The following is a 26,313-nucleotide window of genomic DNA, read 5'->3' on the forward strand; positions in this document are numbered from 1 at the left end:
ATTCGTACATTGTGTCTGTTCACTTCACCATTAAGAAAAAATGTTGCTTCATCACTGAAAACAAGTTTCGCACTGAACGCATCCTCTTCCATGAGCTGTTGCAACCGCACCGAAAATTCAAAGCGTTTGACTTTGTCATCGGGTGTTAGGGCTTGTAGTAATTGCAAACGGTAAGGCTTCTGCTTTAGCCTTTTCCGTAAGATTTTCCAAACCGTCGGCTGTGGTACGTTTAGCTCCCTGCTTGCTTTATTCGTCGACTTCCGCGGGCTACGTGTGAAACTTGCCCGCACGCGTTCAACCGTTTCTTCGCTCACTGCAGGCCGACCCGTTGATTTCCCCTTACAGAGGCATCCAGAAGCTTTAAACTGCGCATACCATCGCCGAATGGAGTTAGCAGTTGGTGAATCTCTGTTGAACTTCGTCCTGAAGTGTTGTTGCACTGTTATGACTGACTGATGTGAGTGCATTTCAAGCACGACATACGCTTTCTCGGCTCCTGTCGCCATTTTGTCTCATGCGCTCTCGAGCGCTCTGGCGGCAGAAACCTGAAGTGCGGCTTCAGCCAAACGAAACTTTATGAGTTTTTCTATGTATCTGTAGTGTGTCGTGACCATATGTCAATGAATGGAGCTACAGTGAATTTATGAAATCGCTTCAATCATTTGTAATAGCCCTGTACTTGCAATATTGCAAAATTGTAAAAAAGAAAAAAAAAACAGAATACATTATCTTTCATTCAGTTTTTAATAGTTTACTTGCACTTATTCATTTCTAAATATGCAATCATTTGCTTATATTTTTAGTAATCACTTAGTGCAAAATGTTGGAAGCAATGTTAGCAATTTTCTCTTAATGTTTTAACTTGAATTATGTCAAATTGTATAAAGCATACATACATACAGTTTAGTCAATGCATATCATATTATTCTATACAATCAATGAATATAATCAGTATTTGAAAATATGATGTAAATGTATAGACAAAAAAATCTACTCAGCAAGTGGCGGCAGCAGAAAACACATATAAAGATATTGAAATTTGCAAGCTTTGAGAGCCAGTGGCTCCTTCTCCTGGCAGAAGCATTAACTCCTAAACAATTAGTCTTTTTAGTCTTTCCTTCTCATCCTACCTGTTAAGTCTCCCCTGACCTGATGTTCCGGAAGAATTTTCAGATTCTGTTCCCATTTCCTCACCAGTTCTTTTCCTTCATCCCTCTCTCTTATCGTTCAACCCTTCTGCCAGAAGAGCCAGTGGCTCTTAAAGCTTGCAGATTTCAGTACGTTTATACGTGTGTTCTCCTGCCAGCACTTGGTGAGTAGTTTATTTTTTATTTTTTATTTATCCAGTTAAAATATTCTGTACAATCAAGATATCAGAATTGAGATTTCTATAAACCTGAGGAGAAAAATAAAGCAAAATGGAGTTGGAGTTGTACACTTCACCTCACAAACTATGTCACAAGTCAAGTGTTGTTGTTGTTGTTGTTATTATCATTATTATTTCATTCCTTTCTCAGACATTATGTCTGGTTAAAAATGGAAAGTGATGCAGACCTTGATCAAGCGTGACTTCCTTTTAACTGTACGGTTATTATTATTACTATTATTATTATTATTATACCTCTCTGGAAATGGTACATTGGCTTGCTGAAACATGACTATGATGATGCATGGAGAACAGCATGGTGCTGCACATGCATAACAGCAACAATACTCAAACCACCTATCTTATAAAAGAGTTCAGCTCCTTTTTACCCTGGAATCAGTATAATTTATTAATCACCCCCAGAAAAGTAGTATTTGGACAGATTTCGATGAATTTAATATAAGGAGCAAGGAATTTAATCTCATTGCCTCCAAATAGAGGTTTCATCAATTTGAGTCCCTTTTTCTGCAGTTTGAATAAACATTGAGTAACAATTGGCAGTATACTTCCAAATTTTAAGGAACTTTAATGCAATATCCCTATATTGTGAAACACTTTATAACACTTGTTTCCTTAGTACTGTGATCAACACTTTTATAAACACAGTTACAGATATATTTGTACCTAGAGGCAGTACAAAGTAATTTTAATATTTGTCTTCAAACAAGACAGAAATGTCCAGGCATAATTTTCAGTGAACTTCTGGTTGACAGTATCCAGGCATGACGCCCATGGAGCTGAGGTAATGGCCCACAGAGAGTTTAGCAGATCCTTCATATCTACTGGTTAGACATGTTCTATCTCAATAACTCTTATTTAGATTCTAATCATTTACAACAACCCTGAATCTTATATCACCCTTCTTTCTTCACTATTGTGAGATTTTTATTATAAGAATTTAGGGTACGCTCAATCCCCCAGCCTCAGAGCAAGATAATTGCATTTTGAAATTAACAGTAGCAATCATTTTACACAGTCTGTAAATAGTCAATATAACAAATGGAAATCATAGTGAGACCCAGTAAAACTGTGGCACATTGTACTACCAGTCCTGCATGACAATGACAGTAAGCCTATGTGTAACAATTGTTATAACAGCAAACTAACTTCTATGATTTTACAACACATCAAAGAGCTGAATAAATAGCAATTTCATTGAAAGAATAACAAATAAATAAAAACTATGTTACAAGGCTAAGACTTACTAAAATCATGCCCTGAAGTGAGGTCCGCTCTATTCTACACTATGCCCAACACACCTAGAATAGCTTGTCATTGCTATCTCACTCTCTGCATTATTGTTGTCAGACCCTGTGCACCTTCTACACCTATTTCCCTACCCTATGGCTCCTATCCCTGTGACTGTCCCTGCTGTAAGATTTACCCTGTGCACCCTTCTACCACCACCTATACCAGCCTTGTTGCCATCCCAATCTCTGCATTATTGTTTTCAGACCCTGTGCATCTTTACACCCATTTCCCTACCCTATGGCTCCTACTGCTGTGACTGTCCCTGCTATAAGATATACCCTGTGTACCGTCCTACCAGCACCTGTACCAGTCCTATAAGAGGCAAAACATTTACTGTCGAAAGAAGATCCACCTGTGCAACAATACATGGTACATATAGCTGTTATGTAAACACATGAACACAAAAAAGTTATCTATTAGGATGAATGGCCGTAGGTGGAGGGTGCATAGTGGCAGCAGGCAATATCCTGTTCAGAACATTCTCTACAACATGACAGTTGTGATCTTGGTGCCTATTTCACAACATGTGCCATCAGGATTCTTCCCACAAACACCAGTTTTCAGAACTATGCAGATGGAACTAAATTACAGCATGTCCTTGGTTCTTTCCACTCATCTTGCCTTAATTTACATTAATTTCTTCAGTATCAGCATTTATTCACATTAACTATACCTATCTTCACTCACTTCTGGTTTTCTATACCTTTCAATTTTTGACCTGTCAGTTCCCCTCCTGCCACCTCTATCACATGCATTGCACTTGGCTTTCTGCTCCTATTAAATCATGTATGATATTTTGACAGTAAACTCTGTCTTGCATATTACCCTGTCTTCCATCTCACATGGTGCAGTCTCCAACAATCAGTCGTTCCTTCTTGTCCTGTCTGGTAAGTCTCATGTGACATGAGGTTCTGGGCAACTTTTCCATCTCTCCTCATTTCCTACACTTCACCAGTCATTTTCCTTCTCCCCTCTTCTTTCCCTTCACACCTTCTGCCAGAACAAGAATCCACTGGCTCCAGAAACTTACAAATTTTAATATCTTCATATGTGTGTTCTCCAGCTGCCACTTGGTGAGTAGGTTTTTTTATTAATCCAATTACATTATGTTTTCAAAAGCTGCTTATTTTTGTTGATAAACTAATTACTAAAAATATAAAAATCAGATTATTATGGTTTCAATGAGTAATATGTGCACAATAATAGTGTAAGTAGAAATAGCAAGAAAAGTCATAATCTTAATAGATTTTTGCAGTGACATACTTTCTTTCCAGAGGCTGGATCAGTAATTCTGTCAGGTTTCACATCTTTCAATAGACAAACTGCAGTCATGACCACTCTTACTCCATCTGGGGGTTGCTTCATTCCTTTCAGATTTGTCATGTCAGATGGTTTTAGTGCATTTAATTTTTCATTTGCATCTGGAAACAATATAGGATTAGTAACAACTGCACAAACATACATAGAAGTAAGGAAGCAGTTGCACAAAATTATCTTCAGCAGGCAATATCTTCCATATAAAATATGGTAGCCAAAAATATATATGCTGCCATCATTATGACAGCTAGAAAATTAAATATACTTCTGTCCATTTGCGTGTTTGAAATCATAGAACATATTTCTTACCTGTTTTCCAAATTAAGTTTCATCTCCACTATATTGGCTGTTCTGGTTATTTAATGGTTAGTATTTTGATAGATACATTATAAAAGATATTGTCACTTTTTTAGAACAAAGTGAATTATCTGAAAAGCTGTAAAGATTATTTGTATAAGAGTTATTTAGACAGGACATACTAGCCCTATAGAGTGTCATTCTATCAGAGAAAAATATCTTTATGTTGCTCCACATTGTGACAGCAATAAGCATGTGTGATATTCTGTTATTTGTACAATAGCTCCTCACAGAGAAGGGGTCTCTGAGGTGGAGTAGGATGCTGTTCCCAACCTTGTGTTTTCTTTTCATGATATGTCCCTCTCCATTCTTCTTTTTATGGCACTTTGAGTAGAAATTTATGGACCTATCTTCCCTTACCTATAACCACATTACATAAACTCTTCTCAAATTTATGTTTGCTGTTTTGTTAAGACTATCTAACAACTCTTAAGGGTACAGTGTGTGAATGGAATTAAATATAACACTAACCCAAAAGAAACTATATTAGGACCATACTCTTAATTTGTAAATTTGTGTTATTGATGAGATTACCCTAAATAGGAATATTATAACTTTATGAATCTATTTTAAGAGTAAAAGTAATAATTTAATGATAGTTGCATAATTCAAATTTCATAACTGAAAATTTTGTCAGCTTCACTAATGTGTGTTGTGAAAGTAGATGAGTTGGGTTAATTGTCTTTTGATGTTCATTAGTCATAAATCATTAAAAAGAATTATTGATATTATATTAATGATGAATGATATCAGGAAATACTGTTTGCCCTGTTTTTCATAGAAATTGCAAGGTCTTGGTATGGTTTGTAGTAAAAATTTGTAAAACTAGATGTTTTGAAGTAATTAAGTAGAATGTAAATCTGATGTCAAATTTGTATTTGTATTTGTATTTGTATTTATTTATTTATCCTGTGGATCACATATTGTACAAAGTACACATGATATAGGACAAGTCATTTTTCTTAACAAATATGTAGTTTGGAGAAAAAAATAGGCAATGGACTGCCATTTAAAAAAAATGTACACAAAATTGTTCATTGATGAATATAGTAACTTCACATACAGAGAATACAAACAATTTACATGGGGAACTAAAAAACATATAGGCAATGTAGTGCTACTTTAAATTTACACAAATAATCACTGAGATTACAAAATAGTGAAAATGTCAACTGGAAACACAACAGAAACATGTAGGCAATGTAGTGCTACTTTAAATTTACACAAATAATCACTGAGATTACAGAATAGTGAAAATGTCAACTGGAAACACAAGAAAAGGACAATGTCATTTAAAAACTACATTAAACATGAAATTAACATTGAGATTTCACAGACAATTAAGTTTTAATACTAATAGAATGTGTACTTGTACATTCAAAAAGCGAGTTAAAAAATTTGGGGAAGTGAAACTGAAACATAGTTGTGTATAGTAGAAATTAGGTTATTATTTTGCCTACAGAATGTTTTACTCTAGTCACAGTATTTACAAAGGAACTTTATAATTTTTCATTTCCAGGAATTCTTGTACTGAATAGAAACAGTGCTTTGTCAGAAATGCCTTTAGTTTATTTTTAAATATTGGATCTGGAGCAGTTTTTATTTGTTCTGGAATTTTATTGTGTAATACGATGCCCAGATGAGTTATGTATTTTTGGTATGATGATGTCCTTGAAAAAATTTTATGGATATTAGATTGCTCTCTGGTATAATGAGCGTGTATATCATTGTTTTGGATTAATTTGCCTGTTCTTGAGAGGTATTCCCTGGTGAATAGGATTGTTTCTTGAATGAATAGGGATGGGATGCTTAGAACATTGTAATTAAATAGAAAATTATTGCTATCATCTGACACTGATGTATTTTATAATAATAGTGTTTAATTAAGTCAACTGGAGCATTTATCACCATAAATTATTTAAGCTACCACTTAACCAATGTCCAGGCCAATATTTATCCATCAGTTGTATGAGTCAGTCTGTAGTACAGCTCAGAGAGTACTAATAAATGAGTCTGTGGTAAGAGACAGTCAGTTTGTAAACAGTATAGTCATCAGGTTAATTCATTGATCATCTGGCTACTTCTGACATGCTTGCCACATGCCAAGCTGAGTGCTATGTCATTAGTAGCTAACGCATCTACCTACATTACGTAGCATTGGGTCTGGGTTAACTGAGTGGCCTACTTTGGCCTATGTAACATATTTCTGGAGTATTTCCTGTGATGTTTCATTCTGTCAGTCTCAGATTTGTCTCCATCGAGATAGTTAATAGTCCTGAATAGAGAATTAGTAAGAAACTTAACAGTCTAATAAAAAATTAAAAAAATATTACAGATTTGAAACAGACTACACAGTTAAAAATGCCACTGATGTAGCTACCCAGACTAAAGCTGTACCTATACCTATAGAAACAAAATTTGTCTCCTGTGATCTAGTCACTCTATTCCCTAACGTGCTGATAATTGAAACCATTGACACTTTAAAAAAGGATGACCTCAAACACAAAAAACTGGAATAGCTGACACTGATGAAATTGTTGAGTTGCTGCACTTGATATCATTTTTTGTAAATCACATACAAAAACATTTCTTCGAAAAAAATGTTTATATGACTAGTAAGATTTAATATTAGAAGAGGTATGTAGATGATACTGTGGTTCTCTTTAATAACACAGTTGCTGAAATCGAAAGCATACTTTCACAATTTAAAAATGTACATCCAAAAATTGTTTTCACTATGGAACATTAATTTTTTAAATTTGGTGATAAGAAATGATAACGACAGCCACAAATTTGGAATGCTTTGGAATAGAACCTGGACTGATGTCATAAGCCACAGCATTTTTTACCACTCAGAAATGCATAAGAAAGCCTTTTCTCATGGCATGACCAATAGAATCATTAAACAGCCATTAGAAGAAAACAAAATTACCAAGCAGTTATGTATACTGAAACATGCAGCAAGAAATAATAGGTATAGCAGGTGCCGCTTGGTGAGTAGATATTTTATCTGCCCAGTTACATTATGTGATACTACTATGGCAGACAAAATGTATGCTACAAAATGACACAACAAAAGTAACAATACAGATAAAGAAATAACACTAACAACAAAAGCAGAATCAGAAAAAAAAGAAATACAGTCAGAAAAAAAGAAATGCATTGCTTTACCTTAACATGGTGCCATATCAGACAGAACAGCTGATAATTTCTGTAAAACTAATGTACAAATCGGGTTCCGCATAAACAATAAAGTAGGGGTATTAGTCAGACACATCTCCCACAAAACAAAACCATTTACACAACCAGGAGTCTAAAAATAAAAAAAATAAATAAAAAACAAAATAAATTAAAAAATGTGATGAATGTGACAATTTTGATGTGGGGCACACTGATTTCTCCATCCAGTTCAGACAGCAAACAAAAATAAATGAGAACTGCAAATCTTCATTTAGTGCAAATCTATGAAACTGCAATCATAATACCAGCTGCATCTAGAATTTACATTTACATAGAGTATGGAAAGCCAGACTAATGGAGATTCCAGAAGAAATTGAAATTTATAGCTTCTTCAATGAACAACCACAATACATAATGAATGAATAGACCTCAAAAACAAAAATTTTGTTGATTGTTTTAGACACTTACTCTAATGTTCTGTAAATGCATACTTGTAGTGTCAGCCTATCATAATATATCCAATCCACTGCAGTACATGAAATGGAATATTGACAAATATCACTGATTTGTCGTTCTCTGGTGAGCATGTTATATTGTAATCTCTGCCTAACATAATCTTATAATTCAAAATCTTGAAAGTACAAGGGTTGGAACTTAAATAGTGGCAACTATTTGTTCACAACCATTACAAAAGAGTTACATGTTTGCACCTGTTACTGTCCTTCAAAGTAGTCACCTAGATTGTGTAGAACCCATTGCCAGTGATGTGTAAGGTGTAGTATACCATTATCAGAGCCTGTTATGTTGATGGTGTGAAAGTAGCGGTCTAAAGTTATGGTGATTCTCATGTACAACTGTGATGGCATTATCCTAACACATTACATTCCTCCATGGCAGGTCATCAGTGCACAGTATTACTGTTCATTTTTGGAACATCACCTTCGACCAGCTTTGTGAAAGAAGCAGGGACACTTTCTGCACAACCCTCCCATCATTTTGCATGACAATGCACGGCCGCATACAGCGCAAGCTGTGGGTGCTCTGTTCAGTCGATTGGACTGGGAAGTACTGTACCATCCACCATACTCCCCAGACTTAAGTCCTTGTCACTATGATTTGATTCCAAAGATGAAGGACCCACTTCAGGCCATTTCCTTCAGAACTGTTCCAGAGATTCGATACACATTAGATGGCTCCATTCGCACCATCAACAGAAAAAGCTTTGCTAATGGTATACTATGCCTTCCACATCCCTGGTAACGGGTTCTACACAATGCTGGTGACTACTTTGAAGGACAGTAACAGGTGCAAACATGTAACTCTTTTGTATCGGTTGTGAATAAATAGTTGCCACTATTTAAGTTCCTACCCTCGTATATGAAGTCAACAAACACAGAATTGGTTGCTCATACTTTTAATTCCAGTTTACATTATTGTCATTACATTGTATAATTTGTTTTTGGGGGTTTGAAAATGGCTTACACAAAAATTGCAATCATAAAAGAAAACACTTACAGCTGAAAGCAAGATGACATCATTTAAAAGATTTGTAGCAGCTGTGCACCCATGTTAAAAGAAAATAATAATTCAAAATATTCATCCTTTCTGGGTGTTTTCTGGCACAATAATTCATCCACACACAGCCATGGACGACCAGGTTTGTGCCATACTGGACAGTTTATGGAATTGTATGAAAATGGAATATTTTGTGTGCAGCTGCATAATGAAATTTGGAAGGCAATGGAAATCAAAATGTATGAATATTTTTTGTTGATATATCATAGCAGATGACTATTTATTATATTTGTCTGTCTACTGCCATGTACTTTGTATTTTTACTCTTGTGTACTCAGTAAACAAAGTAGACATCACAACGCTTCTAAACTCTACAGTAATGAAAAGTAGCTCAGTGAAATTATGATGTCAGTGGCAGTGCTGCAAAATGGCTTGAGTCCTACGTAACTAACCAGAAAAAAGGGTGTTGCGAAATACACGGGGGGGGGGGGGGGGGGGGGGGGGGGGGGGGGGGGGGGGAAAGGAGTCAGTCTTCATCTGACTGGGAGTTAATCACGTGTGGGTGTGGTGCTAATCACATGTGGTGTTCCTTAATGTTCTGTTCCATGTTGGGTCCATAGTGACCTCTCATCTGTTACATCACCAGAAGCTAAGTTTGTTTTGTTTGCAGATGATGCAAACAATGTAGTAATAAGCAAGTCAAGTACAGATTTAGAAATGACTGTTAATCAAATTTTCAGTGACATTAATAAATTGTTTAAAGCTAATTAACCGTCATTAAACTTTGAAAAGACCCACTATATGCAGTTAAGAACCTGTAAGAGATTTCCTTCCAGCATGTGTATAACATATGAAGACATGCAGATCGAAGAGATTGACAGAGTTAAATTTCTGGGATTACAACTCGACAATAAATTCAGCTGGGAAGGGTAAACCACAGAATTGCTGAAGCACCTAAACAAGTCTGTATTTGCAGTGAGAATGATGTCATATGTAGGAGATACAAATATTAAAAAACTTGCATATTTTGCTTACTTTTGTTCTATTATGACACACAGGATCATATTCTGGGATAACTCATCAAATGAAGCAAAAGTTTTTAGCATGCAAAAGGGTGTAATAAGAATCATTTGGGGTATAAATTCAAGAACATTTTGTTGAAACCTGTTCAAGGAACTTTGTAGTCTAAACATTGTTTCTCAGTATATTTATTCCTTAATGAAATTTTTGCAAGTAATGTGTCTCTGTTTCCAACCAATAGCTCAATACATAGTATCAACACTAGGAAAAAGAACTATCTTCATAAAGACTTAAAATAATTTACCTTGGTCCAAAAAATGGTCCAGTATTCAAGAACACACATTTTCAATAAATTTCCAGCAACCATTAAGAAGTTGGTTTCTGATAAAGCATGGTTTAAACAGAGTTCAAGATGGATAGGCAACTCCTGCTACTCTATAGATAAATATCTTAACAGGGACTGTTAGACAGCTTAAGTAAAAGTATCTGTTTGATTACAGTTTTGACAGTTCTTGGTCACAACAGTCAAGATTAGGTATTTTATGTATGATAAATTTACTAAAAGTGCATAACTATGTTTTGTTCTGACACTGTATTTATCCAGTAAATATTAGCAGTTCCAGCTTACTGTGGTGTATTCACCTATTTTGACAATCTCCTGACAAATGATCAGGGTAGTGTTTTATGTTTTTTATGTTATATTTTCTGACATGTTCCACATCCACAAGAATCATCTCATTTTTGGGTCAATGGAACAGAAACAGGATCTAATCTAATATAATCTGACCACCAGTATTGACACACACGATCAAGTGTGCCTCTTTGGAAAGAATAGTCTTTGCCGTCTAGTCCACTGTTACTTTTGTATCTCATGCTATGTTTATAATCTGTGTAGAACAGCTGATAAACAATTTATGGCTTCTGTACTTCAGTATCATCTGTACTCACTGCTACATGTGACCCTTGACAAGTTTGTTTGTCCCATAAAACACACCATACAGTTTATCAATGAGACAATGGATACTGAACTGCATCAGAAGCTATTGGGGCATTTTGCCAATTTTGACCACATTTCCCACAATTGAATAGTACACAAAACTCTATGAAATCACTCAAGTACAAAAAAAGTGAGTGTCAGTCACTAGAAACAACTTCCCAACAGTAATTTTGCACAGGATAGTGCTCCGTAGCAACATTCAATGCAACCTTCGACAGACCTGATTGAGTTTTCTTTGACAAAAGAACATGAGTGTTTTATATCCAGAGAACATGAGCTCAGTACTAATATATGAGCACAAAGCAATGCCTTAGTCCTCCTACAGCAACGTGTGCTACCATTCTGAACATTCAGTTGATGAATCCAATTTTAGCTGGCAGTGGCCAACAGGGGCACTGCCCTCTAGCAGCCAGACACATCACAACCAGCTGACAACAAACCCCCATGCACTGCCTACCTCTCAGAGTATGTACAGTGGCCAACAGACTGCACACAACTGTTGGTTCCATGGACACCTTGGCACAGCCGCACATATGTGCGTTCTCCTTCCATATACCCAAACATCATCCGTAACCTTCACTAGGCATCAGAGGTCACAACGCTGCTAAAGTGCATTGCAGAACAACCAGTGTGAGCCAAATGAGTTTGGTCCCATTGTCTGCCATCAGCAGTCGCTGACTCTGTTTACAAGACCAGCATGCAGCTAACATTTCCTGGTAGACTCTGGCTCTGAACTCACCACTATTCCAGTCCTCTCTACTATTCAACCATCTATGGGCTAAATGTACCAAAGTAAATGATCAAAGAGAGAACAACTTCTATAGTGTTTGTAGTAGATTACTGCAGACTGGGTAATTGGTTAGAGGCTTTAGTGTAGCTTTGTAGTAGTGGAAGTAGTTGCAGTTTTTTACCTTCTTTTAAAATTAAGTACCAGGAATAAATGATTTACACATAATTCATTGCTATCCTACGAAATGTGATTTGTATGGCCTATATGTACATATTTTCAACCAACTGGAATCGGAAAACACTGCTAAGCTCAGTTACAGTGCAGCCAAGTGTGACCTTAAAGTAATGTGGATGCATGTTTGGTGCAACAGACTAACTCCCTCCATGAGCATCCCAGGCCATTTGCTCTTGATGGACTCTAGGCTACAGTGTGTCTCACAGTACATCTCACTGTTAATGAGTTTCCTATGCTCAAGGAATTTGTTGAGTATCAGATCTCAGACAACAAAAAAATTGGTGAGGTTTACCTTGCCTGCTGAGGGAAAGTTTTTTGTGGGAAGTGATTATGCTACAGTTGTGTCACTAGATGTCTCATTATATTATCCCAAAGTGGCATATGCAAATTTCAGCTGGTTAAGTTGTTATGACATTTAGTACCTTTCATTCGAACATTCCTTACATTATATCACACATTTAGTTTATATTTTACAACAAAAAATTCTACTCTCTCTTACTTGATAAAGCAAGCCACATCTTTAAGCAATATTTTAGTTTTACAATTATTAAATCTGCAAATACATTTATCACTAAATAGCTTTTTATCTTTGTGTGTAATCATAAAAGATTTCTGTGTGAATCAATGTAATACAAGACATTTGTATGTAAATAACATAATGTAAATGAAAAAGATGTAAACATGTAGAAACATATTTTGACTCTTTGCACATGAGTGCATCTACATGTGCTAAAGGACATATGGAACATTTACCCAAAATAAAAATTAAATAGCAATGAAAGTGAGATAAATCCTTTAAAATTTGAAATCTGATTTATTTACTTATTTCATTTATTTATTTAGCGACTGTATTATCACATTCATGATGATAAAATACCTTCAAGAAATGGTGTTGCTTCACTCATTATTTCATCACAATTATCTTGCAGCCCTTTGGTAACTTCTCTCTGTTTCTCAGTAATATCTCGTTGCTTTTCAACTTTCTTGGTTTGAGCAGCATGTTGCTTTTGTGTATAAATAATGTTTAGCTTCGTTTGTTCCAATTTTTTTGTGGTGTCAGCTAGTTGTGAACGCAAGTCCATGAGATTATCTAACAGCTTTTGGACCTATGAAGTTAAAAGCAAATTTATATTTGAACATTTCATAATATTCAAAACCAATTTTAAGTAGTCAAATAATGAGACGAGATAAACATTCCATCACTGAAACAATTCACAAATCATGAAATAAATCGAGTTATGAAGTTGTCTGTGGAGGAATCTTACATCTACATCTACATGATTACTCTACAATTCACAATTATGTGCATGGCAGAGGGTTCATTGAACCACCTTTGAACTATTTCTCTGTGGTTTCACTCTCAAACAGTGCACAGGAAAAACAAGCACTTAAATCTTTCTATGCAAGCTCTGATTTCTCTTATTTTATCATGATGACCATTCTCGTTATGCAGGTAGGAGCCAACAGAATATTTTCCAAGTGAAGTTATTTGTAACTGTGATCCCCAAGTATTTAGTTGTATTTTTATGACCTTTAGATTTGTTTGCTTTGTCAAGTAACTGAAATTTAACGGATTTCTTTTAGTACTCAAGGGGATAACTTTACACTTTACATTATTTCAGGCCAATTGTCACTTTTTGCACTGTACAGATTTCTTGTCTAATCATTTTGCATTTGGTTTTAACTGTTTGATGACTTTAAAAGACAGTAAATGACAGCATCCTCTGCAAACAATCTAAGTGGGCTGTTCAGATTGTCTCCTATGTCTTTTATGTAGTCTCCTATGTCTTTTATGTAGATCAGGAACTGCAGAGGGCCTATAACACTTCCTTGGGGAATGCCAGATATTACTTCCATTTTACTCAATGACTTTTTGTCAATTACTATGAACTATGATGTATGGATCAAGAACTCATGAAAACAGTTGCACAATTGAAATGATACCCTATAGGCACACAGTTTGATTAGAAGACCCTTGTGAGGAACAGTGTCAAAAAGCCTTCTGGAAACCTAAAAATATGGAATCAATTTGACAACCCGTGTCAATAGCACTCGTTACATCATGAGAATAGAGAGCTAGTTGTGCTTCACAAGAACAATTTTTCCTAAATCCATGCTGACTATTAGTCAATAAATCATTTTCTTTGAGATAATTCATTATGTTCAAACACAGAATATGTTTCAAAACCCTACTGTAAATTGACATTAGTGAAATAGGTCTGCAATTCAGCCACTGAATGCAAAACATGGTGACAAACGGAGGCTGGTTTTGTTTCTAGTGAACATATTCAGTTATTTTCCCTCAATAAGATGTGTAAGTCTATCTACTATTTTGGAGTAATATTCTGATCAGATAAAATTTATGACCTGCTAACAGAAAAAATGTATGTTTAAAGATTACGGTCAGTACCAAATATGTTTTGTCCTGTAAAGTCCAACTGGAAAATAAGCTACAATAAGCAAATTTTGTTTTACTTTTTGTTCATGGAGTCATCAGTAAGATGACTTTTGCAAATGCCTTACAAGTGAGTTTTAGATTGACAAATATTAGAAATTATAATGATCAATTATACTTTTAAAGATTGTTGATCTTGACTGTAATTAAAGATAAATATTTTTAAGAAGTATGACCAATTTCAAGACATTATGACCATTTTCAACTGAGTATGCTCATTTTAGTACAGCATTGGATTTGTCGGTAACATGTCACCAATGCTCTGTGAGGCCATGCTCTGTAGGTGATAGGCAGTGGTGTGGAATTTTGTCAACACTATAGAGTTCACAAAGTTGGTAAACAACGAGGACTCAAATTGGTGGCCCTGGTCAGTAGTAATGGAGGAGCAACTAGAATTCTTACTTCAGTTGGTCCTCCATTGACAAAAGCATGGGTGATTGTGTTAGCTGTGATATCAGTTAGTTGGTTAGCTTTGACCCACCTCGTAACTCAGTCGTCTAGTGAAAGTATACCATCAGCCATCAGAGAGAGGCAGTGGGCCAATGATATTGATGGGTATTTGATGCAGGCATCCTTTTGGATTCGCAAATGTTCCTAGGGGGCGTAGTATATGGATGCTGACATTACTCTGCTTGCAAGGGACACAAGCATGCTTCCATTTGCAGCAGTCACTATTGACCCCCAGACAGATGAATTGTTCAGTGACCAATTTGGTAGTGGCTTTGATGCCGCAGTGGACTAGGTTGTGAAGTGAAGCAAACACTGCCTGTCAAAGAGGTGGGGGTGCTACTGGACTAAAGATACCAGTCAAGATGTCATACACAATAAAAGTGGGAGAAACAGATAGGAGGTGAGGCTTGAGAGTCAATGAGCAATTCATGGCTTTGAGCATGTCTGCCAACTTGGTGTCATTGGTTTGTAGGCTTGCCAATTCATCCATGGCGGTAGGGGATGTCATAATGTTCACCCTGGACAGATAATCAGCAACCACACTGTCAGAGCCACATATATAGAATTCATTGAATACTGGCAGATTAGGTCCGTGTGGTGCAGGTGGCACAAGAGGGAGTGGGGGCTGGGGGGGGGGGGGGGTGCAGGGGGGGGGGGGGGGATGGGGAGTAGGGTTGTTTTTCCTTGCCAGAACTGCAAATGGTGTCAGCAAGTAGATTGTGATTGGTACAGATGGTGAACTCACACGCCTTGATATCCTCACAGAAGTATTTGACCACTTCCTACAAAAAAAGGAATTCATATTCGAATATTGATCATTTACACTAGGTGTGTGAGAGTTTCTTGAAAGAGAATCTCAGAGGTTCAGTGGTGTCACTGACCTACTGTTGCAGCACCACACCCATGGATGTATCTCTCATTTGGTGGTTTTTGAGATGCGGGCATTGGGTATCGGATCAGATAGTGTACGGCTCAAGTGAGTGCAGACTTAAAGTTGTCAAAAGCTTGAAGCATTTTATCTATCCATGGCTTTTTTCTCACACTAAAGGTGTTTTTTTTCCAATCAGAGTGTCGGTGAGAGGATTTCATATGGAGGCAGCATGGGCAAATGTCAACAGTAGAAGTTAATAATGACTAGGAATCTATGCAGCTCATCATAGTCCATGGGTAGAGGGAGGTTATGAATAAATTCAGTGAGGCTGGGTGTTTATCAGATACCTACAGCTGATATGGTATGGCCAAGGAAAGTCACACTGTTGATACTGCACTGGGATTTACCACATGTGATTTCGACAACATTGTTACAAAGTGTGTCCATGAATGACTTCAGTGAGGTGCTGTTAGGGTTCCTGAACAATGGATGAAAATATTAGAATGTCATCCAGGTATACATATGCAAATGGAAGTTAAACAGTATTGAATTAATAAACTATTGACATGTCGGAGTAGTGTTTTCGAGGCCACACAAAATGAGATGGTATTCAAGCATTCCAAAAGGGTGATTATGACAGTGGTAGGAATGTCACCTTTGAACATAGGTATTTGTTGATAGGCCCTCCAGTAATCAAGCATGATAAACACTTGTGCACCAATAAGCAGTTGAGAGTAGTGTTGAATAGAGGGATTGGATTATTGTCAATCATAGTGTGGGTGTTGAGGACTCTGTAATCCCGCCAGACACGCAATAATCCATCTTTCTTTTGAACAAAGTGAATGGGGAATGACAAATTACTATATAATTGGTGAATGATGTCTGCATATAACAGCTCACTGCCTATAGCCTCAGTATGGGGAAGATCTTTGCGTTGAGGTGTCAAGCCTTGTGTCAAATGTAATATTGATCTTGTGACTAGTACCATTAGTAGTACTAGCTACCAGGGTGTCATATGGGTCCACTTGATTAACGACACTGTCTGTTCAAAACGGCAGATTGCGCTATACAGAAAAATTGGGAGGCAAAATGACACTGACCTGAGACACTTGAGCAGAAGGTGGCACTGCAGGCGTGGAGAGTGGCTGATGAAGCATCATCTGTGTATACTGAATCTGCATTGGACATCTAATGTAATGTCAAATGAGCACATGCCAGTTTTGGGGACACTGAATTGAACTATTGGTGAAGAGTGTCATTGAGGGCTCATAAAGTGTGAGAAGCAGAGCACTTGAGTGTAAGCTCGACCAATACAGTGCTAAGTTCAGCCATTAGAGAGAAGCATTCAGAAAGACAGCTGAGGAGGGTGTACTTTAAGGGGGGAAGAGGAGCAAGAAGGGCTGAATGGGCCTGGGATCAGGAAGCCAAAACCATGGTGTAGTAATGCTACATCCTAAATGTTATGAGAAATCCAAAATGTTTAAGGAAATCAATGTCTAACATGGCTTTGTCAATATCTGCAATGTGGAAGGTCCATGTAAAATGAGACGAAGCTTGAGATGCATTTGAATGTCTGCAGCAACCTGAAGGTTGAGTCATTCATGGCATGGAAAGTCAGGTTGGTCAGGGATGTGTGGAACTGGGGCCAATGCGATAGGAATGATGCTGGCCTCTACAGCAGTATCAATCAGATATTTACAGTCTGAGGTGCAGTCTGCTACATGTAGATGATTGAGTGGCACAAACATTGCATACTCTGACTCTTGCTTGTTGGAGCACAATAAGGAATGGGCATGGGCCAGTGCACATAAACCTGTCCACAGGAAGAGTTTGGGAATGTGCATGGAGGTCAGCAGTTTTTTGTTGCATCACCAAACGTGGTGTGAAACCAGCACAATGGTACACAGGGTGTGATGTATTCCATGCTGCTTGCATGCCATCTGTTGGGATTTGAGTGGATGTTGCTATGCAGTCAGAATAAACTTCATCCAAAGGCAGTGGCATTGTGTGCTCAGTGCATGTAGTGTACAGAGGCTGCTGCCAGATGGCTTCATGTCATTTTGAAGTTGAGCACTCATTATTGCACGGCCTTTGCCTGCCATCTGAAATACAGTCACTGGTATCAACCCTATCATCCTCACTTGCACCCATGTTGGAGAGTGGATGCCAGTGCTGAAAATGCCATAAGCTGGGTCAGTGAGGCACAGGTAATCCTCCAATGTATCTGAGGCATGAGATAGTAATTGAAATTTGTAGCTTGTGCAGAAGTTTGACAAGCCATAAAGTCCATAGAGCAATGTCCAGCATGAATTCTACATTGACCAATGCATGTTATGTGTTACCAGAAGTGGGTCAGGGTCCATGATCCCAAGTTCTCTCCATGAATGATGTTATATAATACCTCGGATGCAGAATGTGATAAACACTCAATGATTGTGGTTTTTGAAACAGAGTACTTGTGGTGTGTGAACAGTCACAGAAAAAAATCACTGATCGAGTCTGTCTGTTTGCGAAGATGGCTGATGAGGCAGATGGAGGACCAGTCACCATCCACAATACCATGAAGGCTGAACAGATAGTGTTAGCTAGGGTGAAGCAGGTTTGAGGGTTTATTTTGACAGGGGAGAAATTTTAGAAACCAGCCCATCAGCACCTATTGTTTGAGAGAAAGCTAAGTTGGAACGCATGAAAGCTGCATGATGAGCGATGCGGAACTGGCAAGGTGTTGACCACATGCAGAACACAATACACTAGATGCAGCAACACAGTTGGCTGGTGTGGCAGGGACAACCAATGTTGCCAGATGTGACCATGAGTGTGTACGGGTGGAGTTAACCCACTGAGTAATGTGATGCTGAGGCTGCTGCTGCTGCTGCCGCTGCCGCTGCTGCTGCTGTGTGTGTGTGTGTGTGTGTGTGTGTGTGTGTGTGTGTGTGTGTGGGTGGGTGGGTGTGTGGATACTGCAATGTGGGAGGTGTGGGAGTGCAGTCGACCATTACAGATGGAACAGTTGTGACTGTGATAGTCAGTAACAGCAGAATATGTGTAGAATACATGATCAGAGGATGCACAGTCTCTTGTGTGGTATGTTCAGTAAAACAGTTCACTGTTTCATAGCCACTGAAAGTCAGTGGTGAAGTACGAAACACACTTGTTTCACACTGAGTAGTGAGACCCCGTCTAAAACACTCATGAGCAGCAGGTTGTGGAACTTGAGTGGTGCTGAGGTCAGTGTGATGTGACATAAGCCTGGAAGATAAGCACTGGGTTTGTGTCAGATTAGAGAGCTCAGTTGTGTCACATGAAGAGGAAAGCCTCCTTGTCCCATTTGACCAGCAGTTTGTAGAGGGTAAAACACTTGAGCTTCACTGTCTGAAGGAGGAATGTGGTGCAAGAATACTGGAGGTGATGAGTTCAATGGCAGTAGGCTTATTGTTCATAAGATGCAGCGCTATGCAGTAAAGAGTCACTGAAATAAAAATCTGAGAGATAAAATGAGTCTGGGGTCACCAATGCGGCAATTCCAGTCCCTTAGACATGTGATGAAGGAGTCATAAATCACCAACACCTGCTTAATCCTTGAACACATTTATTCATGATAGACAATAACATCACGAACAAAAATGTGAAAACCCATGAAAGGAAGTGAAGCATATACCACTGGTCATATAGAATATAATTCAAACAACAGAGCTCATGTTATTGTGGTTGAGAGTCACCACAGAGAAATAAAATAAATTTCGCGTAGAATGGGAGCAGATACTTTAAAGGTATAACATGTGGTTAGGTAAACTGGCAGTAAAGCAGAAAAATGTGGCATCTTTGGTGTAGTTATAATGTAATGGATATTTATACTACTTTTATGCTATAGCAATTATATGAGAAATATGATGAAACACAGTGAACTGTTAAGATCTAATGAGGATTATTATGAAATGAAATTATGATGTATACTGACAGGACTACTGGTGAATAATGAGGATAGTAATGATACTGATGATGCAAAAATAACAATGATGATAGTTTAGGGATTGTTTGTAAGAAGTAATATGTATTTTGAAAAATTTGATAATGAAGTTATATTTACAGGTTTTTCTATCTTGAAATGTACTGGAGATTATTCATGAAACGTGGACAAAATGGTTTTTCTGTGTGATGAAGAAGCAATAACATTTGAGGTATTTAGTGAACATCTTTTTGAGGAAAGAGATGTGGAATAGTAACACTAATTGTCTGCTAAGTTAACCAGCCAGCTTATGAAAATGTGATGATTTAAACATCTGCAATAAGAAACACTATGGATTATGTAGTAATGTGTTATTGCTACTATAATTAATAAAGGTTGATGAGAAATTGAATGTATGGAAAAAAGAAGTTGAAAATCATTACTGTACATGACACACATCACAGACTTCGAAGAATTTACCGATGTCCCATAAAAGTCATTTAAAAGGATCATTGATGTTCAATTGTTGTAGAATCCTAGAACGTGTTCTAAATTCAGACATAGTGAAGTTACTCCAACTGAATGATTTGCTACCTGTCAACCAACTTGGAGTCCAAAAATATCAGTGATGCAAAACAAAATTCAAATTTTGTCACATTATATCCTGATAATTAGGGATGAAGGCACTCAGGTGGATGCAGTATTTCTTGATTTCCAAAAAAGTATTTGACTTGGTACCACATCAACAGTTATCAACAAAAGTAAGACCATATTGAATATTGAACAATATTGATGACTGAATTCAGAATCTGTTGGTGAGGAGAATGTAGCTTGTTTTTTGTGGCCTGGAGGGTCACCACAGGAGCAAAGTATCATCAGGAGTGTCCCAGGGAGTTGTACTGGGTCTCTTGGTGTTCATTTTATGTTAATAGTAACCCCAAAACCTCAATTTAATAATTTGCATGCAAATGAAATATAACAATCACAAAGACTGAATGTAGGTAAAGCAAGTGCAAAACTTTGGTTCATTGGAAGAGTACAGGGAAAATGCAGTTAGCCTACAAAAGAGACAGCTTACAAAACCCTTGATCAAGCTGTCTGTGGGAGCCACACCAAACAGAGCTACTTGGGTTATTTTACATATTCAAAGAAGGACAGCATGTTTGTCTGAATCATGAAAGAGCATTATAGAAATGATAAAAAGCCTGAATTGGCATACATCAGAAGACAAATGCCAAGTATCCAGCAAAAGGCTACTTATAAAATTTCAAGAACCAGAATTCTAAGTCACTCCAGGAAATTGGTAACATGGTAGCTTTGAAAAATTGCATGCCAATTTCCCTCTCCATCCTTCCATAATCTGAGCTTCTGCTCCATCTCTAATGACTGTGCTGTAGAGAGGATGTCAGAATTCCTCTGTAAGCTTTCACATCTTCCTTTCCTATAATCACTATTAATTGAAGAATATACATTAGTCCCCTACATAAGAAAGCACCTACAGAGACTGTAAAGACAAAATTAGACTAATTAAAATGTACCTGAAGGTATTTAAGCAGTTATTCTTTGCAAGCTTCATATGAAACTGGAATGGGAAGAAAGTTTCTGACATGTAGTACAATGGCAATTACTTTCCACAATACACTTGCTTGCACAGTGCTCTGCAAACTGTTGTGGTATCAGACACCAAATGTGGCATGAAGACACCAAATGTAGTGCATGGATGCAGGAGGTGCTGTATTAAAACTCGGCCGAGCTTTACAAATGATTTATTTGTTTCCACTACAATGCTCCGTTCACCTCGGTCTGTGTCACAGGGACCTGCAACGCTGAGGCCACTGCCCCAGTGACCCAATGCAATGTGCTGTGTTGAGCCGGCCTTGTATGCCAGCAGAGTGCATCATTGTCAGGATGCTGCGGTTGACTCAGCAGTCTGCATCCCTGCCAACTCAGTGCCGCTCGGTGTGAGCTGAAGGCAGCCAGCTGCATCCTCCTCCTCGCTGGCACGACTGAGAATGTGGTGACCAACAAGTGCCCACCATCCGGCGTCCGTATCTGCAGCCCTCACCTCAGAAGTCTCTCACATGTGTCAGGAGCCGAGACGACTGCCTGCAGTAGTGAGCCAAAGAGTGACCCACCGCTGGCTGGCTGCGCACCCCGCATTGGCCTCAGAGGGTCGAACCAATGTGACACGCACTGCCGTCCAGAGCTGCCACACTAGAATGAATCTTGTTAGAAAACAACACTATTTATACTCGGCTGCATGCCCCTGTTTTGCTAACGCACCACTTCAGGTCATGTATGCATAACACTTAGGTTGGGCAGTGGCCCGCTTCTGCCTGTGACTTGCGCCGTGGAAACTTCTGTGTGGCCCCTCTCTGGCAGTTCCATGCCCTGTGGCCTCCTTTTTCCTTCACAACGGCTGGTATACATAATTTACTGCAATCCAGCCTGCACAAGGCTTCAACTTGAGCTCCAAATATCGCACAAAACTAACTTTGCCTATCCTAAACGCTGGTGCCACTACATTATTCACCTCTTCAGATAGACACGGTCCTCAGGTCATCTTTAACTAACTCTTAAACTGGTTTTGAATGTCACTTATGACACACTTACTTAGTATTAGAAAATTTAGATGTGGTCTAGTGCTTCAAAGCACATGACATGAAACGAATACGTAAAAACTCCATTTTGGATGACCACTGCTCGATCAACCCCTTACCTACTCATCTCATGCCGTTGGTATCCAATCCATGGAGACTTGGACTACCCTCAGATCCCTCTGGGAATTGGCTCTCCATGTGATCAGAAAGAAAACAACACATAACAAAGTTAAGGCTGCGATGTCACTTGGCACAGATGTGCTCAAAATGATCATTATTTGCTGTTGCCTTTCCCTATTCTGAGCGACATGTTGAACAAGCTGTTCGGCTGATATGCACCCCTCCTGCTCTAAAACGAACTGATTTATGGATCTCAACAGACCTGGCTCCAGAGTTTGATTTAAAAAGGTCAGATTCTGCCTTGGCAAAAACTCTAAAGTAGCTTCTGGCCAGTACAGCTGTAGCTGTGTAACATTCAATTGCGTGACTCCTGAAATTGACGCTGGCAGATGGAACATTGATCCTATTATGTTACACTTAGTTCCATTGATTAAAATTTCACTGCCGGCCAGTGTGGCCAAGTGGTTCTAGGCGCATCAGTCCAGAACCGCGAGACCGCTACGGACGCAGGTTCAAATCCTGCCTCGGGCATGGATGTGTGTGATGTCCTTAGATTAGTTAGGTTTAAGTAGTTCTAAGTTCTAGGGGACTGATGACCTCAGATGTTAAGTCCCATAGTGCTCAGAGCCATTTGAAAAATTTTTAAAATTTAGCTCACCTTGAGCTCTATACAATTCGCTTCTGCAAATACCCCCTGCTCAAAACAGCTTGCTACTACTACCATTCTCGTAGGTGGAGAAGATCCAATGCATCCAGACCAGTTGCACGCTCAATTTTGGCTCCACGATTTCCCTTGGACATCTATTCCTTTCCCCTCTGGCTAAAAATAACTGCACAGTGCATGTGTCCAATATTTGTAGCTTCACAGATTTTCCTCCAACATTAACTATTTTTGAACCAAACTCAACACCGATTGTGTGACTACTTTCATCCTTAAATTTACATTATATGAACTAGTGAAATGAACATGTCTTTCCTGACCCAGCACTGAAAATAACCAAAAATTTAAACAGGAATCATCGTTCAACACATACTTATTAAGGCTTTGCCATATAATTTACTCCAATGCATCTATTTCTCCAGAACTGCGTTCAATTTTTTTTACAACAGCACTCCGCATACGTCAGATGCTACACTTCACTTTTCAGTGACCTGAGGACAGGGATCACCATCACCCTACCTCCCTCATCAAAATGACTGCTGCCCCTTGCAGGCTACCAATACTCAAAAACACATATAAAATACAATGTCCAATTACTCTATGCTAACCCAATGATACGTGACATGAAAACAAAGAGAAAGAAAGCTACAAATACTCTACTACTTTCTAGATCGCAAAGCATATGGTACTTCATGCTGTACCCTTATCTTCCTGGTTTTCTCTTCGCTTAGCCGCTTAGCACCTCTCTTCACTCTCTCTTTCTTCCTCTTTCCTTCCTCTAACATGTCTGGTATCACATCCAGGCAACCCTCAAATGGCCGTAACCGCCCAATGTGTATTATTGTCGATCTAGTTGGCAGGTGAAGCTTAACATTAACAGTAGATGTGGTTTCAACAACTTGGTATGGCCCTTGATACCTCGTGAGGGACTTCTTCATTTTCCATATTTGTGTATAGGGGCTGGACAGCATTACCCATTGCCCCTTTTATACTGTGGTAAACTTCCTTTCCACTTTACTGCATCTTCCTGCCTTTCCAAAGCCTTTGTATTCACCTTTTGTACCCACTTCCAAACATCCCGAATTGTTCTCTGACGTACAGATTCACCAGTCCTTTCTTTCTGTAGCTTCACTAAATCGAACAGCGACGGCATTTTTCCTGCATACACCACTTCATATGGAGAAACCAGTATTTGTATGGCAAGCAAAGAAAATGAACATGTCGCTTCTGGTAATCGTTATAGCTGTATCTGTTTCCAACTCAAATCTGCTCTCTGTGCACATGGTATACAATTCTTCACATACTGATCCACATCTCCTTTCCTACCTCTCCACCAATACCTCTCTGCCACTCTCCTATTCGTCTCTCTACACCCTCCATGACCAGATAACACGTGATCATGTGCTTCGTTTAAAACCTCATCCCTCAACTTCGCTGGCACTACCACTCTTGGCCCTAGCTTCATTTCCCTGCACAGAAGACCACTGTACACGTTAAACGGTGGCTGTGTCCGATACAATTTACAATTGTTGTCAGCATCCTGTAATTATTGCCATACCGCTAGGTCATAACTGATGACTTCTACTTTTGCCACCTTCCTACTTAGTGCATCCGCATTACCGTGCTTCTTCCCAGGCTTGTGCACCACCTCGTAGTCAAATTCAATAAGCCTCACAGCAAATCTAGCAAGTCTAGTGGACGGATCCTTCAAACCCAACAACCACTTCAACGCAGCATGATCTTTCATGACCTGAAATCTTCTCCCATACAAATAACATTTAAAATAAGTGATTCCATAGATTATGCTAAGCATCTCCCTCTCTTTTGTTGAGCAATTCCTCTCCGCTGCATTCAACTGCCTAGGTGCATAGGCTGCAGAATGTTCTCTTTCCCATGAATTTCCTGACTAAGAACACACCCTAATGCTTGATTTGAAGCATGGAATGCTAGTATAAACTCCTTTTCAAAATCTGGAAACACAAGAACCGTGCTTGATGTTAAAACTTCTTTCAGTTTGTCAAACACTTTCTGACACTCTTTTGTCCACTCAAATCTCACTCCCATCCAGAACAATTGCGTCAACGGCTGTGATAAATCAGCAAAACCCTTCACAAACTTTCAACAGAAATTGCAAAGTCCAATGAATGACTGCACTTCCTTAATTGTTTTTGGTACCCGAAAATCCCTTACAGCCTGTACCAACCTCAGATCTGTTGGTACTCCAACCTTACTGATAATATGACCAAAATATTTTACTTCTTCTAATGAGAAATGACACTTCTCCAGCCTCAATGTCAAATGAGCTGGTCTTAACCTCATATAGACTTCCCTTAACCGCTGTATATGTTGCTCCATACTACTTGAAAACACTATAATGTCATCCAAATAGATAAGACACTGCCATTGTTTCAGACCCCTCAAGACACTGTCTAGCAACCTCTGAAATGTTGCCGGAGTGTTTTCAAAACTGAATGGTATTCTAATGTACTGGTAATGGCCTCCAGGTGTAGAGAAAGCAGTTTTTGGACGATCCTCTTCAGCCACCTCTTGTGTATAACAATGACCTTTCATCAGTAACATTACCAGATGCCAAGTTCGTTTTGTTTGCCGATGATACAAACATTGCAATAAATAGCAAATCAATCGTAGTCATAGAAAGATCAGCTAATAAAATATTTGTGGATATTAATCACTGGTTCCTAGCCAACTCTTTGTCACTAAACTTTGAAAAAAAAAAAAACTACATGCAGTTCACAACTTGTAAGGGGTGTCCCATGAGTATATACGATGACAAGAAGATAGAAGAAGTGGACAGTGTTAAATTCTTGGGATTACGGCTTGATAATAAATTCAACTGGGAGGAGCACACCACAGAACTGCTGAAGCGTCTTAACAAATCTCTGTTTGCAATGCGAATTTTGTCAGACATAGGGAATATAAAAAGCAAAAAGCTGGCATACTATGCTTACTTTCATTCCATAATGTCATATGGGATTATTTTTTGGGGTAATTCATCAAGCCAAGCTAAAGTTTTCTGGGCACAAAAACGTGCAGTAAGAGTTATACGTGGCGTGAATTCAAGAACATCCTGCAGAAGCCTGTTTAGGGAATTAGGGATACTAACTACTGCTTCCCAATATATAAAAACGAAAGTGCTGGCAGGTCGATAGACACACAAACAAA

General features: G+C 38.4%; 1 protein-coding gene across 1 annotated transcript in view; it reads right to left on the reverse strand.

Annotated features, from left to right (window-relative positions):
* LOC124613409 (dynein axonemal heavy chain 7-like) overlaps positions 1-26,313 on the reverse strand; it is a 755,469-nt gene that overhangs the window by 369,870 nt on the left and 359,286 nt on the right. Inside the window, exons 17-18 of the mRNA XM_047142112.1 lie at positions 12,905-13,133; positions 3,941-4,098 (exon numbers count right to left, since the gene is read on the reverse strand). Coding sequence (XP_046998068.1) covers positions 3,941-4,098; positions 12,905-13,133 — 387 coding nt within the window. The remainder of the gene's footprint in view (positions 1-3,940; positions 4,099-12,904; positions 13,134-26,313) is intronic.

The sequence above is a fragment of the Schistocerca americana genome, chromosome 4, assembly GCF_021461395.2.
Source record: "Schistocerca americana isolate TAMUIC-IGC-003095 chromosome 4, iqSchAmer2.1, whole genome shotgun sequence".
Taxonomy (NCBI): Eukaryota; Metazoa; Arthropoda; class Insecta; order Orthoptera; family Acrididae; genus Schistocerca; species Schistocerca americana.